The following is a 19,555-nucleotide window of genomic DNA, read 5'->3' on the forward strand; positions in this document are numbered from 1 at the left end:
TTTTTTCAAAAATAGCAGACCTACAAGCTCGTATCGCGCCACTCGGTGGCGCGATACGAGCTTGTAGGTCTGCTATTTTTCAATAGCTAAAGCATAACATGATGCCAACACCAAAATGGGTGCCCGGTCAGAATGGGTTAAATCCAAAAATATCTGTATCTGTCTGTCTGTCACCGGAGATGGCAGATATACTGTCATCTGGCCCCAAAAACTATGGAACGCACTTCCCATTGCAATCAGAACTGCACTCACTCACAATCTTCCGCCATAGTCTTAAAAAAAAAAAAACCCCACCTCTTTCCATCTTAGCCCGTAGCACTTGCCCTAGCCTCGACAACCTTACAGTATGTAATTTAGATAGCATTTTATGTCGACATAGCACTCTATAGTAGAGTATACTTTATAGTTTCATTGTACTGGTATAGATTTCTAGCTTACTGTATGTATGATTCTTGATGATTCTTTATGTATTTGATGTATTTACCATGTGTTGTTCTTGCTTTGTGTAAATCGCTCTGGATTAATGCTAAGTGCTTAAATGGTAAATAATGTTATGTCTCTTCTACGCCCGTATACTGTGTAGCCTATGAGAGAGCTTTGTGTCTGTGTGTCTGTCGGACTCTGTCTCTGTCCCTTTAATGCCCACATTATGGGAGATAATAAGATTTCTGGAGATTCCTGCTGATATCATAGACTATAGCCTCGAAATACTGTGATAAAAGAGTACTAAGGACCAGTGGCGTGCACAGATAGACACTAGGGGGTGCTAGAGCACACCCTGCCCTTTTGTCAATTTTGCTCTTAACCCGGTCGATGCCAAATTTTGCACACACACTCCCTGGATGCCAACGATGAACCTCTGCCCCAAAATTTCCAGAACGGCCTGTTATAGCGCCACCAGGAGGCCACTTTGTGCAAAACAAGTTTTTGCACAGTACACCTACAGATTTCTCAGACTCCATCCTGATTCGTTAAGATTGGCTTCCAAAGTTCACAGGAGTGCTCAGTTTCAAACAAAATGCTGCAAATCATGAACGCATCGCGTGATTTCCGTGAAATTGTGCACGCACATTCCCACTAGGCCCAGGAAGAAATGCCACATGGACAATTTCAACTCAGCCTCAAGGTGGCGCTATAACTGGCCGAAAAGTGTTTTTACCTCTAACTGCACGGATCTGTGGATAACCTTGTATGCCAACTCCCTATCCTGGTGGAGACCTGTGTCTCTAGTTCAAATACTAAATTAGAACACGGGTAAAAAAAAAAAAATCACACCCGCGTGAAGTGAGGGGCGCTCTTATCATCCTCATCATCATCATACATCATAATACCGTACATGATGAGCCAATGAGAATTTGCCTCCTCACACCTTCGTCTTCGACGCTTGTGTTCGCGCAATGTCTGTGTTTACGCAAACACTCAAAACCTTCCATTCATTGTCAATGGCAGTTAGTTTAGTGTCTGGACAAGGTTTGTGTTTGCGCGCACACTAAAAGCTGGACGTGGGCCAAGACAGATCCTTACAGGTCCATTTTTTATTCAGAAATTAATGATTCAAATGAACACTCTTGATTTCCAGGCCGCTGCCTCACCTTCAAATGGAAGTGGTCTCCATCTGGGCCACCCCCAGTCCTCTCATCGTCCACCCACAAGGCCACTTTAACCCATTCTGGGCGGGCACCCATTTTGGTGTCGGCATCATGTTATGCTTTAGCTATTGAAAATTAGCAGACCTACAAGCTCATATCGCGCCACCGAGTGGAGCGATACGAGCTTGTAGGTCTGCTATTTTTGAAAAAAATCGAAGAACGGCTGACATTTTTTAGAATCTGACCTCAGGTCAGAATGGGTTCGTCAGACCAGCGTGTGTCCAGTGGAAACCTCGTATGAATCTGATCTCAGGTCAGAATGGGTTAATATATTAGACACTACTGAGCTTTAGTGAGTGACGTGCCAAGTATCAAATCATTCTTTGTGTTTTTTGCCAAGTACTTATAAACATTTAATTTAACGAACAATTGATTTGCCGTTTGGTACTATATAGCTATACGCGACAACGGATCACAATTGTTATTTTTTATTAAAAAACTAAGACTTCAATATGGCTACACAACTGCACACACACACACACACACACACACACACACACACACACACACACACACACACACACACACACACACACACACACACACACACACACACACACACACACACACACACACACACACACACACACACACAGCGTTATCATTACATCACTTGGCCTGCTGATGTCTTTGATAACAGTGCTGTCCGTCCAGCCATTCAAGACCTCATACGACCCTCAGTAGCGGGGCCATATATCACCGTCTGACCATGATTGCATGTGGTCTGGCTTATATGGCAGCCATGATTGTGTCTGAAACAGAAGGAATGCTTGCCAGCCTCTCCTCTCTGTGTTTATCTCCCAGCCCACAGCACCACTGTGGCCGCGCTGGCAGTAATTGGGTTACTGTATTTTAACCCATTTTGCGCGGGAACCCCTTTTGGTGTTATAGCATCACGTTATGCTTTAGCTATTGGAAAATAGCAGACCTACAAGCTCGTAGCGCGCCACCGAGTGGCGCGCTACGAGCTTGTGGGTGTGCTATTTTTTTGAAAAATCGAAGAACGACTGTGACATTTTCAGAATCTGATCTCAGGTCAGAATGGGTTATAATCAGACCAGTGTGTGTCCAGTGGAAACCTCGTATGAATCTGATCTCGGGTCAGAGTGGGTTAAACTCATCGCAGGCTCTGCACAGGAAACATGGGTCACGCAGAGCTGATATGCACATTTTTGTGATTGCAGCATTATGTTGATGAACAAACACACACATGAGTACGAGTTATAGTGCAGACTATATAACAACATTCTGGCCACCGTCGTCCACAAGTTTGATGTGAACATAACGTTATCAGACAATACAATTTGCGATACTTAATTGCAACCATGTATCTCACTCAGTTTGTCAATACTAGTGTAATATCCTGGGACTCTAAATAAACACACTTGGATAGCATTCAAACCATAGACTGTAAAAAATATGGACAAAGCGTTCCCCGGGTCTAACATGGACGTAAAATGAAGCCAGTAATTCCTTGCACTGTAAGTCGCCATCTTTCCAGATCCGTTTTGGCCCAGCTGGCCCATTGGCTGGCCCAGACAACGAGGCGGGACTTCCCCCCTTAATCTTCTCCGTTGGTTTTTATTTTGACTCGAGTGGGAGGGGAATCCCGATCATAGACTTTAACGGTAGCCACGCCCCATCAGAACATACGCGACTTTATGGTCATTTTTTTCATAAATGGGACCATCATTTTCCAAAAAGAATATTATGACATTAGAAATGAGACTTTAAACTAGTGACTGGAAGCAGAAAGTATTCATGACCATGTTTATTAAGGTAATACAGTCTAGGTGAAGTTGGGCCCAAATACATGGACTTCTATGGGGCTATGGGTTTTTCTAGGTCCAATGACAGCGCCACAACAGGCCATTATATGAACTTTCATTTCCTTAGTGGCTTCACAAAATATCTGTCTGACTGCCCCCCTGATTCAAACACAGGTCTTTACTTGGTGACTCTCAATGCAGAACTGAACACACACACACACACACACACACACACACACACACACACAGCACACTCAGAGGCTATACAACAGGCTGCAGGGGATCTTGCTCATCAGCGCAGGTGGAAATACTGTTCTCAATCAGTGGCACGACCTTTCACCTATAGAAGACACTCTATTACAACTAGGAATTAATAATGGTCAATGAGTTGAGGCCATATGACTCAGGGACTGAGTGGAAACAAGACTCAACATGGCTGGATCAGGGACAGGAGGGGAAGGAGAAGGGAGGGGCCGGTTTAGTTTGGCACTCAGGCCAAAAGGGCGGAACAGGATTTTCAGACAGAACTATATAGGAAGAGAGGCCCAGGTGAGGGGATGCAGACTGACGGCGTGACTCCCCCCAAACCACAGCGTTTAACCCATTCTGACCTGAGATCAGATTCATACGAGGTTTCCCACTGGACACACACTGGTTCTGATTAACCCATTCTGACCGGAGATCAGATTCTAAAAAATGTCAGTCGTTCTTCGATTTTTCAAAAATAGCAGACCTACAAGCTCTTAGCGCGCCACTCGGTGGCGCATTGTTTCTCAATGTCTGGTCCAGGGACCACCATAGGGGTCCAAATGGACCCTTATTGCGGGTCTGTAACGCTGAGAGCGTACATTTGGTTCCAGTTGTACACTCCCATAATTAACACTGAGGATTGTACAGTGTAAATGTCCCATAGATTAGAAATCTCTCAAGTGGTCCACTGTCATCTACTGTAGTGCGCTGGGCCTGTGTACATTTAGCGGGCAGTAGAAGAAACCTCTCTCTATACTGTATTTGACGTTCATGTCAGTCTGTTTATGTGTGAATAATAGGCTATATATTTGCATGGCAGCCATTTGCTGTCATGTCATACTCAGTGGCTAAATAACCACCATGTTAATATGACCACTTGTATTCGGTCATCCGAAGAAATGAGCAGATCAATTGACATTTTTTGACAATACCTTGAACTTGACACTTTGAACTTGACCTACAACTCACTGATACTCTCCTTGCACTAATGTCTATGACTCTCTGGGCTGTATTTTGCGTGTCTTAAGTACCAGGTCTTATTACCTCTAACTTGAGTAAACTAAAGACCTGGAGGCGTGGTCAATGCTCTTTGGCCACTCAGAATAGCCAAATGGCATTGACCACGCCTCCAGGTCTTTAGTTTACTCAAGTTAGGGAATAAGACCTGATACTTAAGACACGCAAAATACATGAACAGTATATAGCCTACTGTAGGCTACCAGGCCAGCTATAATCATGCACTTTATCTCTAAACGTCATGCACACATAATGTTTGGATGGATAATGCTATGTGTAGTGTAATGTATTCTTTATTTTATTGTCCTTTCCTTGCCTTGTTCACTAGTCGGAAGAAACACACCATTGGGAAGGTTTAAGGGACTTATTGACAGTAAAGAAATTAAGGGATGAATGAATGAATGAAATCGGGTGTGTACCCTGAGGTCTTTGGGGAGGAGGTCGTATGGCGTTTGTCGTATGGCGTTCGTCGTATGGCGTTCGTCGTATGGCGTTCGTCTACTACGGCGCGCATGGACAAGTCACTCCCCCATGCAGGAACCTGGGAAGCGAGAGAGGGGAGAAAGAATATAGGGGAGAAGAGAGTTTTGTTTTGACCGTTTGTTCCACTTTGGCAAAGTGAAAAGTATAGTATTTCTATAGTGCCGATAAGCTCCTTTTGAGGGGAGCGGCGACAGGAGCTACTATGGAGGTGAAGGCGAGAAGCCTGGTAGGAAGGTGGCTATAGTGTGCCACGCAGCGAGGCCTGCGAAACGTGGAGGATAATCCCGGGGTGGTACTGGGCATGGGTATATAAATAAGGGACCGGTAGAATTGGCGTGGAGTGGCTAAGGGGTCAATGTGTGTTTCTCCGACCTCCTGAGCATCTGTCGTTCCAACTCCATTTCCTACACCACCACCTACACAAGGCGTCATGCAAACACACCGTAGAGTAGAGTATAGATGTAGAAGGCTATATATAGCAGCCGGTGAACGGGGCAGCGGCTGGGGAGTGATGATGCCGTGCAGGCCAGGCAGCTGTCCAAACATTGCCCGGTCCCTCAAACTGAGCCAGAACAGAAGATATGTTTATAATGGAGGAAAAAGTGTGCAAACAGCCACCCCCCCCCCTCCCCCTCCCCCTCCCCCCCTCCCTCCTTTCTGTTGCTGAAGAGGAAAACCACACAGAGGAAACAACAGTCTTATGTGTTTTGCTATCGGTTTGATTTCCCGCACAGCGATGAGGACGTGCAATTTCAAGATTCCATATCTATTCATGCAGAGCATTGTGTGTGTTTTGCGTTATAGTTACCGGCGACAATGCTGCCGCGTTAATGAACTGATGATGATGATGTCTGTGCGTGTCTGTTTACGTACAGTGTGTGTGCGTGTCTGTTTACGTACAGTGTGTGTGCGTGTCCATGTGATAAGCACATATCTTACAGTACATTTATGGACTCCCTGTGCGACTGTATACGTCCATTCGTAGGTCTGTAGTTCACTGTCTGGTTCAGGGGTTCTCAACCCATGGGTCGCGACCCTTCCCCCCCCGGGGTTGGGTGGTCGGCAAATTATTTTGGGGGGGGGGTCCCCCCCCCCCCCAAAAAAAAAACAACATTTTTTTTTTTTTTTTTTTTTTTGCAACTGAATGGCTGGATAAGGGGTGGAGGGGGGGGGGGGGGTAAGAACCCCTGATCTAGCTCACTGACTTCAAACTTCATGAAGTCAGCGCTGCGCCTGTGTATATATATATACGCCCATATGTATATAGACATATTCGGAGAGCCGACCACGATGCCATAATATGCGCATATATTGGCATATACCGATAATAGCGCTTTTCTATATGCACAGAGTGCTTTCCTCAAAGCGCTTATACAATGGTTCATTCATTCATTCATACATACATCGGGACGTGAAGTGGCCACCAGTCAACGCCATCCGCGTCCTCGTTTCCCACATTCACACACACACACACACACACACACACACACACACACACACACACACACACACACACACACACACACACACACACACACACACCGATGGCAGAGGAAACCATGCGACGTCGGGAGCAATTTATAGGGGTTCGGCCATAGCGTCGCCTTGCTCGAGGACACTTGGACACTGTAACTCTGTGGGGGAGAGCCCCGGGTTCGTACTGGACCACTCTACCCCTGATCCACTGCCGCCCATACTGATGCCATCAGGAAAGGCCATATATGGCCATGGAAGTGACAAAGGCAGACAGGCCTACTGATACAGAGATCTCTATATACAGTATGGGCATGAAAGGGACACAGACAGACAGGCCTACTGATACAGAGATCTCTATATACAGTATGGGCATGAAAGGGACACAGACAGACCCTACAGCAGGCGTCAGGCGTACTCTGACAACGGGGATCCCATAAGCTGGTGGGGAATGCGTCAACGTATGTCAGTATTGGGAGGAAGTTATAGCCTTGTACACACTTGTTTTTTTCATGTCATGTGAAAGCAGGGAATCATATAGCTTCAAATTGACATATTGGTTGTTCAGTTTGACCCTATACCAGTTTTGGAGATGTGGCTTACAGAGTAATGTCTTGCAGAGAAACAGCGAGTTGAGAAAACTTGGCTTGAAAGGTTCACTTCTGTGGACTCTAGCGTTACACCTATAGCTACATGTTTAAGCATTTATTTCATATTTACATGTCGATTTCAGCTCTGACACTTATTTCAGACATGTCTCTAGTATGTGAAGAGTCTGCCTGTGCTATTAAAAAAAAAAAAAAAAAAAAAAATCTCCACTGGTGAAAAGCTGGAATTTGTCAAATCTGCTCACAAATATTGATCGGGCTATAGCCCAGATCACAGGCAGAACAACAACAAGTGCACTAAGGTTTGGGCACGACTTACATTATGTCAACAACGTGTCATAACTACTCATAACTATACTCTTACATCATGGGGGGGGGGGGGGGGGGGGGGTTGATTCAGTTGAATGCTGTACAGTGTATAATATAATGAACACCGATGACATTGCACACATAATAGACGTTCAAATGTCCCCTCCTTCTCGCATTCTGTTTCTCCACCTCATTATCTGTTCATGTGTGTGTGTAACATGCTAAGCTGTCCCCCCTACTTAGCCCTTGATCCTGGGTGTTCTCATGTTTAAAAAGGTCCACGAGAGTCACGTCAGCCTAATGGCCCCGCGGGTCTGATCCCAAAGCAACAAAGCAACTACCCAACTGTTGCACTTTTCCTCTTTCATGTCAAAACACACATGTACACACACGCACGCACGCACACACACACACACGCACACACACACACACACACACACACACGCACACACACACACGCACACGCACGCACACGCACGCACGCACAGTAAGCAACAAAAGATATAAATAATACTTTCATTGAGAAGAAGGCTGAACACGTTCCGCAAACCAAGCTTAAACGAGTATATACATAGCAGCAAATAGCAGTCGTAATTATGTGGCGGACTATAACAATTCTGAGCTATAGCTAAAAAAAACTGTATTTGTTCAACGAGGTCGTGCAAGGATATTTTCCAAAAATGCCGCATACTTGCAAGGCGTTTGCATGACTTGCAGCGCCGTTAACAGAACATGCAGTTTTTTACAATTCATTTAGCTTCATTTGTCATTTTATTTCCGAAACTATAGGTCGATTCTTCAGCACAACCGAAATCATTAACCTGCATGAATGATCGAACGCCAAAAGAAAATGTTTCATGTGAAGTAGTTGCAACGTGTTTTTTGTATCATATATTACATATTATATGTATCGTTACACACTGGTGTGTGTGTGTAATGAACTCAAGCGTAAAAACAATGTTTCTTTTGTGAGGAGTGAGGACCTCACAATTCCCCAAGGAAATGTGTTGAACTTTACTATACTTGTGGGTACGCTTTGCAACACAGCAAGACAAACACACACAGTATACAGTACAGCATACACACACATATTTGACTTTATCATACACACCCTGTATGATACGCCCCCAACACACACACACACACACACACACACACACACACACACACTATGGGGTCTTATTCATGCCCGCACACACACAAAAATATGCAGGATTATGGTGGTCTGGGCGGGAACCACAAGGATTATTACTAGAAGACTAGTTACGCAACCAGAACAGAGGTATATACAGCAGGCAGGTACAGTATAAAGAGCACACATGCAACACACATGCACGCACGCACGCACGCACGCACGCACGCACACACACACACACACACTCAGACGTGCTGTCACAGGACAATAACAATAACATTCCCGTCCTTATGTGTTTCTGTGCGGCCATGAGGTCCTTTGAGACAGGCAGCGACCGACGCGGCTAGTAATTCATTTTCAATGAGAGGCCTGCGTTTATTTACTTTTTTTGTGTATACAGTACGTGCGGAGAAGTCGAGGGGCGACAAGGACGACAACAACAACAACAACAACAACGCAAAGCATATTTACGTGACCGCGTGGTCGTGTGAGACTGCGGCGCGGCGCGCACGTACGTGCTCGCTTCGTGCTTTTGTTCCCCGCTTGCGTCGTCGCAGCACCAGTGTTGTTTTCGTCGACTAAAACTACGACGAAAAATGTTCGTCGACTACCTTTTTTCACTGACGGAAACTAAATGGAAACTAAATGAAAACTAAGCTATGACGACTAAAACTAGGACTAATGTATTGACAATTTCGTCGACAGCTAAAAACTAGACTAAAATGCTAGGAAGGGGACTATAGTGGACAAGATATCCAGTATAAGTCATTTTACACTTGGTTGCATGCTGAAAATAGCCGATCTACAAGCTCACAACGCGTCGCAGCAAATCAGTCATTACGACGACATCAAGGCCCCACCAAAATTAATTTTAGTCGACTTAATCAACTGTAGATTTAGTCGACTAAAATCAAGATTTAGTCGACTAAAATCTTATGACATTTAGTCGACTAAAACTAGAGTAACACTAAGACATTCCAGTTGACTAAAATTAGTTTTAGTCACATTTTAGTCACCTGGAATGTCTACAAATGTGTTGGATGTCCACATCGTATATGCGTTCTGTTGTCAAGCAAGAAAAGGCAAGACGCTGTGTGTAGCAGGGCTGACCTCGATTAGTCGCATAGTCGACTAATCGATCGGAACGGGTCTCAGTCGACTGACCACCTCTTAGCCGATGTTCATCGAAAAAAGAAAAAAGAAAAAGAAACGTTTTTTTTCCCCCCACAAAATATTGTATATAAAAATATTGTATTATTCCACTAGGTTTGTGGGGGACATAAACACATTTGAACATTCTTGACTGTTCAAATCTCCAATGTGCATGTGGAGTGTGTCTGCCTGTGTGGCAATGTGCCACTGCCTGTGACTTGAATCGCTAACAGTGCGCTGGCCTGATAGACTCCAGCATCTCAATCTCACCTGCTGTGCTCAATCTGGCTAATGACAAGCCTCTCAGTCCATGTTCACCAACGTGCTCAGTCGACTATTAGTCGACTGACAGCAAATGTATTCATCTATCAGTCGACTATACAAATCCTTAGTCGGGGACAGCCCTAGTGTGTAGACACCATGAGAGTGCACTGTCAGAACGGATTGTACATTTGCAAAGTCAAACCGTGTGTGTGTGTGTGTGTGTGTGTGTGTGTGTGTGTGTGTGTGTGTGTGTGTGTGTGTGTGTGTGTGTGTGTCTGTGTGTGTGTGTGTGTGTGTGCGTGCAGGCGGGGAAGGGGGAGCCTCACGTCTTCAAGGAGAAGACGTTCAAGAAGAAGCGGCAGTGCAGCGTGTGTCGCCAGAACGTGGACAACGTGGGCTCCTTCTGCCGAGGTGAGGCTCCGGGGTGTCTGTGAATGTATATACGTACAGATCTGAGATCAGCTCCGCATGGAGTGACCCACACATAATGTTAATAATGGTCAAACTCGGCTCTTGTATTTTGTATGTATAGTTCAGTGCAGTGTTGTTTTCGTCGACTAAAACTGAAATGAAAAATGTTCGTCGACTACCTTTTTCCACTGACGAATATTAAATGGAAACTAAATAAAAACCGTGCTATGATGACTAAAACTAAGACTAAATATATTGACAATTTCGTCAACAAATAAAAAGTAGACTAAAATGTTAGGAAGGGACTAGCGGACAAGAGATCCAGTCATTTTACACTTGCATGCTGAAAATAGCCGATCTACAAGCTCACAACGTGTCACAGCGCGACAAATGTAAAAACAGTCATTATGACGGCATCAAGGCCCGCCAAAATACATCTTAGTCGACTAAATCACCTGTAGATTTAGTCGACTAAAATCTTATGATATTTAGTAGACTAAAACTAGACTAACACTAAAACATTCCAGGTGACTAAAATGTGACTAAATGAAAACTATTCAAGAGAGACTATGACTAAAACTAAAATCATAATGTTCTGCCGAAAACAACACTGGTTCAGTGGGCTCTAGAATCACCATTGTCCATTTTATTATTATTATTATTATTATTAAGACTATGGTCAGATAATGACCGATTGGAGGAAGGAATAGAGTCCGCAACACTGGTAGAAAAGTCGGCTCCACGGGTTTATTGATTCGACGTTTTACGATCACTGGGATCTTCTTCAGGATGAAATCAGGATGAAACCAGTTGGAGCCAGTGTTGTTTTCGTCGACTAAAACTAAGACGAAATATGTTCGTCGACTACCTTTTTTCACTGACTAAAACTAAATAAAAACTAAATAAAAACGAATCTATGATGACTAAAACTAAGACTAAATATACTGACAATTTCGTCAACAAATAAAAACTAGACTAAAATGTTAGGAAGGGACAAAGTGGACAAAGAGATCCGGTTTTATGCTGAGTTGCATGCTGAAAATAGCAGATCTACATTCTGATCTACAGATTGTTGATCTGCTATTTTCAGCATGCAACCAAAGTGTAAAATATGTCATTACAACGACATCAAGGCCTGTCAAAACACATTTTAGTCGACTAAATCAACTGTAGATTTAGTCGACTAAAATCATATGGCATTTAGTCGACTAAGACTAGACTAAACACTAGAACATTCCAGGTGACTAAAATGTGACTAAAACTAAGTGAAAACTATTCAAGTTTTTAAAACTAAAATAGAAATTTGGCTGCCAAAAACAACGCTGGTTGGAGCTGAGTTTTCTACCACTGTCGCGGACTCTTATTTCTTCCAATTGTACTTGCCTTTTCGTCCAGCACCTGGGCTATAGAGTGGAGGAGGTGCATGCTCTGTTATGACTGATTAAAATGTAAAAAGATTAACATTATTATGCAGAGAAGAATTGTGAATATGATTATTAGAATAGTCAAACAAAGTAACGTCTTCTCTCCTTTTCATTCGTCCTTCCTCCTCCCATCCCTCTTGTCTGTCCCTCCTTCCCTCCTCCCCCCTCCTCCTCCCCCATCTTGTCTCCCTCCTCCTACAGTATGCAAGACGGCCGCTCACAGGAAGTGCGAGGCCAAGGTAAGGGACAGTCTTGTGTGCCCTGCACTGCCCAGATATACACTTCCTGTTGTTGTAAGCCAGACTGAACCAATGAAAAGTATGTGTAGTGAACAACAGCATTTAATTTGTGAGGATTTGATAACATGATAGAGTTCGGTGGGATTTTGGGCTCCCTTTTCGTCACCGCTCTAAACCCCTCATCCCTAAACATTTCTTTTTTCTACATTGACCCGTTGTGAGCTTGTAGACTGGCCATTTTAAAGGTATATTCAGTGATTTCACTTAATTCAAATATCACTTATTTTTGTTGTGATAATCCTCCCTACTATAGAGTGTGCTGACCATATAAGGAGTTCCTCCCTGTCCCCAGTTAACCCCTGGGGGTCAAAAAACCTTAGGTTTCGTTTTTGACTCTCTATCCTGATTGGACGAAAGGCTGGGTCCCACAGCCAAAAACGAAACCTAAGGTTTTTTGAGTGAAATCACTGAATATACCTTTAACTATTCAAAAATGTTTAGCAAAATAGTAAAAAAAAAGGCAAAGAAGTTTAGGGATAAGGGGTTTAGCGGTGACGAAAATGGAGCCCCATGTTGTCTTTTTATTGTGGGGAAAACATTGGAATATTTGTTTAGAAACCTCAAAACTGTATTACTGTTCAAGAAAACAATGACCTGTGTTCTATTAGTCACAATCTCATGGCGTCCAGTCAAGACCTACAATGTAGGGCATTCATTTATGAAGAAATCATAAAAACATGAAATGTGGACAAACAAACAAACTACAATACCCGATAAGCATAGTTCTCTGGTGCTGGGATCTCAGTATTGTGAGGAAGTTACCCGTGTACACAAATATTGATCAGGCTATACCCCCAGATCACAGGCAGAACAAGAACTGCACTTTTAACCCATTCTAGGGGTGGGAACCCATTTTGGTGTTAGCACTATGTTATGCTTTAGCTATTGAAAAATAGCAGATCTACAAGCTCGTAGCGCGCCACCGAGTGGCGCGCTACGAGCTTGTATAGGTCTGCTGTTTTTGAAAAATCGAAGAGCGACTGACGTAGAAGACATTCTTTTAGAATCTGATCTCGGGTCAGAATGGAAAACTGTCAGGATGTATAGAAGGCATTTTTTTTAGAATCTGATCTCGGGTCAGAATGGTTTAAATGACGTGGCGGCCGCCCCTGAGACATTTCAGCAGCTCGTTATGTCCGCCGGCCCGGGGGTGTGAAGAAAAAAAGAAACAACCCAAGAACGGACGCTGTGTGTGCTGCTGCGACAGCAGCGTCGGTCTCGAATCCTCCGCTGGATGTGAATGCAGCTCTGTTTTCCGTTGAGCCGCTGCCCACATCCCGCACACTGCTGCAACGCATGCCTCTGTGAAAGAAAGGCACATTTATGTACACGGATGGGATGGGGGCCAGGATGAATAGATGGAGACGAGATGCAGAGATGGAGGGGAGGCCTGGGCTGGGCTGGGCTGGGCTGGGTGGAGAATGCCTGGGGGGGGGGGGGTGCCTTCCAGAAAGCTGAGGCAGAGTTATAGAGACTTGGCAGGCCGGCAGTGAGTGGGTGAAAGAGCATGCGCCATGAAGCATGCAGGGCAAGAAAGCAAAAGGATGAGGCAGGAATCAGCATTGCGGGGCTGCACTAGTGCAGGCCTCCAGATGGATGAATTCCCCCTTGCCCATTTTGACCTGAGATCGGATTCTAGAAAAATGTCTTCTTTACATCCTGACAGTTTTCTGAAAAAGCTATATGTTCTTCGTTCTTCGATTTTTCAAAAAATAGCAGATCTACAAGCTCATAGCTATGAGCTTGTAGATCTGCTATTAGCTCGTAGCTATGAGCTTGTAGATCTGCTATTTTTCAATAGCTAAAGCATAACATAATGCTAACACCAAAAGGGGTTCCCGCCCCAAAATGGGCTAACTAACTAACTAATTCCCTAACTTCTCCTCTTTGAAGTTTGTTTTTATTTGGACCATATGCTGAAAAAAGTCGTTTTATTGTTTTCTATACCAAAATGGCCCAAAGCCCTCTTTATGCATGAGGCCACTAAGAACAGAGCCTACATCTTTAGGACGAGGATCACAGACCAAGACCACTTCGGCCATCACTATACGCTTTAAGATGATAGATAAACTATAGTGTCCAAGTTGCACTCGGATGTGTACTTACTACTTATACTTTCTTTTTTACTAGTAAAAGAAAAGGTTAAGCTGGTAGAATGTGTCATTACTGTACCAGACATTTGGCTGGTGAGCTAAAGTTAATTTTGGTACCCTGGCGGTAGTTATCCAGTGATAACCATCGCTGGTGCTCAGGAAGGGAGAGGTTCGACAGGGAGTATCAGCAGTTATCTTCCCTCACTGCTCGGAGCCGCTGGCCAAACTATATGGCCGTACACACCCTCACATGCTGAACAAAATACACTGCAATATTTAAAGCCCTCTGGGCATGTCATAATAGCCAAATATTTAGAGCAAATTAACAAGCTTTTACAAGGCATCCTAACATGGTGCTTATATAGCAAGCTTGGAGCTTGGCTATTTTTAGCCTGTCAACCTTTGTGTTAGGCGCGATTCATACTCCTATTTTAGAGCCGAATAAAAGTCGGTTTGGCTCTGCGGAGCCTACAATGTGACGTCATTTGAGGTTCGGGGGGGCGGGGAAATTAAAAAACTTCAGTGCACTGTGCCTACACATGTTGCGACTGCAGGTCGCAACATGTGTAGGCACAGTGCAAGGAATAAATGCATTCGCCATGTATCCGAAGGAAGTCTGATCCAATCATTTTTAGATTTCTCCAGTTTAATCCTGAGTTTAAGTTTTGTTGTGTTCAAGATCTGATTTTAGGCATGTTTAAGCCTCCGGGAAAATCCGTGTTGAGGTTCTTAATCCACTGTTTTTCATTAAAACGTCTTTGTCCTACTGTCCAGTTGGGATTGTGTTGAAGTCCAGCGCATTTTAGAGCTTCAATGCCGTGAGCCATGAAACGTTGCAGAAACCTTGTGGTTGTCTTTTTTCCATTGTTAATATTGTATCTGTGTTGTCCCAGCCTTGTACCTATTGTTTTACCCGTTTCTCCGACATATTAAACCACATTTTTCACACTTGATTAAGTAAATGCAGTTGCTGGTTCTGGTTGTTATTTGTTGTTTAATCTCTAACACGCGTTTTGTAGTTCTATTTTTGACTAGTTGTTTGGGTTTGAAGTATTCTGGTCCCTGGCGTGCTGGTGTGTTGATTTCTTTTGGCTTGCTGTGTACTAGATAATCTTTAAGGTTTTTGTTTTTTTCTGTAGGCCGATATAATTTTATAATATTTTAGAAGATCATCCGTTCGGTTCTCAAAATTCCTTTTTATTCTGTTGTTGGCTAGTGTGCTCTGTGTTGAATAACTGGTTATCAGGGCCAATTTAGGGCCTGGATCCCGCACTCTTATTTCTAAGAAGGTACTTTGAGCTTTCCGGAGGAATGTCCTAGTGTATCCTCTTAGTCTGAGGGCCTTAAATAGTGTTTTACAAGCTATTTTGAAATCACTTCTTTGCGTGCAAATCCTATGGAATCTTAGTAGTTGTGATTTGACTATCCCTGTGTAGGAGGGGGGGGGGGGGGGGGTACCGTCCTAAAGTCGGCTCTTCGGTGCTACTGAAAGTTTCTGACGAGCCAAAATCATTTTGGCACTACAGCGCCGAAACAGCGGTAAAATAGGAGTATGAATCGGCCCTTATACGCCCTAGACCTTAGAATATAGCATAAGTCTATACTTTGGAACAGCCGTTTTATTGTAAACGCGAATGGCAACAACAATGTAACAATGCGAGCACTTTTGCTTGGCTATTGCCGTGCTCCGTTCTACTGTCGCTACGAGCTTGTAGGTCTGCTATTTTCCAATAGCTATGAATAATGCTTAGTTAAAACACTAAAACAGGTTTGTTTTCAATGTTGAGTGCACACTGAACATTGCCTATACGGTAAAGTGTCACATTCTATACCTCCAAACTCGTAAAATACATGCTGCTTGTTCAAATAGTGAATAGAATGTGTTGTGCCAAATAATTGGTTATGAATGCGTGAGAGGCAGCTGTTGTTATACCTAAGATGACATGCAGTCGTATTCATTCAAAGTATTTTTTCCACATATGGCAACTATATATATATTTTTTTTAAGATATTTTTTTGCGGCTTACGCCTTTTATTGATTTTTTGAAGGGACAGACAGTAGGCTGACAGGAAACGGGAGAGAGATAGGGGGATGACATGCAGTAAAGGCCGTGTCGGGCTCGGGAGTCGAACCCGCGGCACACTGCGACTGGATTACCAGTCAGGTGCCCAGACCGTTACGCTACGGCCTGGGCCCATATGGCAACTCTTAAGTTATGTGTGACATTGTGAGGTCAATTTACCTTCCTGTGAGCGTTTGTATTTACTGAACTTCTACACAGTACACACGTGTTTGCAAGCGCGTGTGCGTGTGTGTGCGTGCGCGCGAGCGTGTGTGTGTGTGTGTGTGTGTGTGTGTGTGTGTATGTGTGTGTGCGCGTGCATGTGTGTGTAGACATGTCTGCTTCCTTGTGCTTGTGCCATTCATGTGTCATTCATGACTGTGCCCCCTGCAAGTGCGCGCACACACACACACACACACACACACACACACACACACACACACACACACGCGCGCACGCACGCACGCGCACACATCTCTGGAGGTCTGTCCCGTCAGCGAACCATCTGCGAGCCATCCTTTTCCCATCGTACTATCTATTTACATCTGGGCCAGACTGGCGTTGCCATAAGCCCAGTGACAAATCATCTCGTTACCAACCACGACATCCCATCCTGTTCATTGGTCGGCTCTGGTTCTCTGCAACCAAAAAAAAAAAGGTTTCCCAAGCTTCTGCATGCCCGTCTGACTCTTTGTCTGTCTGTCTGTCTGTCTGTCTGTCTGTCTGTCTGTCTGTCTGTCTGTCTGTCTGTCTGTCTGTCTGTCTGTCTGTCTGTCTGTCTGTCTGTCTGTCTGTCTGTCTGTCTGTCTGTCTGTCTGTCTGTCTGTCTGTCTGTCTGTCTGTCTGTCTGTCTGTCTGTCTGTCTGTCTGTCTGCCTGCCTGCCTGCCTGCCTGTCTGTCTGTCTGTCTGTCTGTCTGTCTGTCTGTCTGTCTGTCTGTCTTTCGCTCTCTCTCCTCCTCCTCCCCATTTGCCCACAAAGGCCTCCAGCTGGCCCGTCTCTGATTTATAATGAACGCACACATCCGCAAACGTACATGCGTGCACGCAGCCCCACACACACACACACACACACACACGCACGCACACACACACACACACACACACACACACACACACACACACACACACACACACACACACACACACGAGGAGACAGGGCCGCGAAAAACATGTTTTATTCCAGCCTGTTTTCCTCTTAGAAGAACAAGTCCCTCCTTATCTGCGAAGTGAAGTGGAAAATGTGGCCCACAGGGAACAGGGGGGGTGACTGGGGGAAGGGGGGGGGGGGCAAAGGGATGGAGAAAAGGATGGAGGAGAGAGGAGGGTGGGTCATTAGAGGGAGAGGATCCAGGGTCTGTGAATGTGACCCATGACGGCTTGACTGGGCCTGCTGCAGCCAATAAGGGCAGGAAGAGGCATTTCCACTATATACTTTGGGAGGAACATAGCCTTACAGATATCAACCCCCCAAGACACCAAGCTGTATTCTGCGTGTCTTAACCCATTCTGACCTGAGATCAGATTCTAAAAAATGTCAGTCGTTCTTCGATTTTTCAAAAATAGCAGACCTACAAGCTCGTAGCGCGCCACTCGGTGGCGCGCTATGAGCTTGTAGGTCTGCTATTTTTCAATAGGTAAAGCACGACATGATGCTGACACCAAAATGGGTTCCCGTTCAGAATGGGTTAAGTATACCAGGTCTTATTACTTAACTTGAGACCCGGAGGCGTGGATCAATGCCATTTGGCTATTCTGAGTGGCCAAAGAGCATTGACCACGCCTCCAGGTCTTAAGTTAAGTAATAAGACCTGGTACTTAAGACACGCAAAATACAGCCCTTACAAGTGTCTGTCTGTCTGACTGACTGTCTGACTGACTGAGCTTACGAGCTTGTATTAGGAGCTTGTATTATTACTATTTTTGAGAAATCGTTAAAATGTGGCACAAATCATTGAATATATATTTCAGAGCGAACATTTTGAACTAAAATATTGGCTTCTGGGGTTAAAAATGTTCGCTCTGGCCCAGGCCGTAGCGTAACGGTCTGGGCACCGGACTGGTGATCCAGTCGCGGTGTGCCGCGGGTTCGACTCCCGGACCCGACACGGCCTTTACCGCATGTCATCCCCCCATCTCTCTCCCGTTTCCTGTCAGCCTACTGTCTGTCCCTTAAAAAATCAATAAAAGGCGTAAGCCGCAAAAAAATATCTTAAAAAAAAAAAAAAAAATGTTCGCTCTGAAATATATATTCAATGATTTGCGCCACATTTTAACGATTTTTCAAAAATAGCAGACCTACAAGCTGGTAGCGCACCACTCGGTGGCGCGCTATGAGCCCTCACCAGGCACAGAGTGACTGATGTTAGTCTGCCTCAAACGTTACTCTTTTACCTGCTTTTTACTAACACTAACATTACAAAGATGCCCAGAACATCGAGATGAACCTGTGTAGTTTATGGCTGCTCCAACAGTAGAGATGAACCTGTGTAGTTTATGGCTGCTCCAACAGTAGAGATGAACCTGTGTAGTTTATGGCTGCTCCAACAGTAGAGATGATCCTGTGTAGTTTATGGCTGCTCCAACAGTAGAGATGAACCTGTGTAGTTTATGGCTGCTCCAACAGTAGAGATGAACCTGTGTAGTTTATGGCTGCTCCAACAGTAGAGATGATCCTGTGTAGTTTATGGCTGCTCCAACAGTAGAGATGATCCTGTGTAGTTTATGGCTGCTCCAACAGTAGAGATGATCCTGTGTAGTTTATGGCTGCTCCAACAGTAGAGATGATCCTGTGTAGTTTATGGCTGCTCCAACAGTAGAGATGAACCTGTGTAGTTTATGGCTGCTCCAACAGTAGAGATGATCCTGTGTAGTTTATGGCTGCTCCAACAGTAGAGATGATCCTGTGTAGTTTATGGGTGCTCCAACAGTAGAGATGATCCTGTGTAGTTTATGGCTGCTCCAACAGTAGAGATGATCCTGTGTAGTTTATGGGTGCTCCAACAGTAGAGATGATCCTGTGTAGTTTATGGGTGCTCCAACAGTAGAGATGATCCTGTGTAGTTTATGGCTGCTCCAACAGTAGAGATGAACCTGTGTAGTTTATGGCTGCTCCAACAGTAGAGATGATCCTGTGTAGTTTATGGCTGCTCCAACAGT

General features: G+C 44.5%; 1 protein-coding gene across 1 annotated transcript in view; it reads left to right on the top strand.

Moving 5' to 3' along the window:
• Positions 1-19,555, top strand: part of LOC310861386 (tensin-2-like) — a 104,272-nt gene that overhangs the window by 22,939 nt on the left and 61,778 nt on the right. Inside the window, exons 2-3 of the mRNA XM_083768806.1 lie at positions 10,414-10,519; positions 12,145-12,182. Coding sequence (XP_083624932.1) covers positions 10,414-10,519; positions 12,145-12,182 — 144 coding nt within the window. The remainder of the gene's footprint in view (positions 1-10,413; positions 10,520-12,144; positions 12,183-19,555) is intronic.

Source organism: Protomyctophum parallelum (genome assembly GCF_964188405.1).
Source record: "Protomyctophum parallelum genome assembly, chromosome: 7".
Lineage (NCBI taxonomy): Eukaryota > Metazoa > Chordata > Actinopteri > Myctophiformes > Myctophidae > Protomyctophum > Protomyctophum parallelum.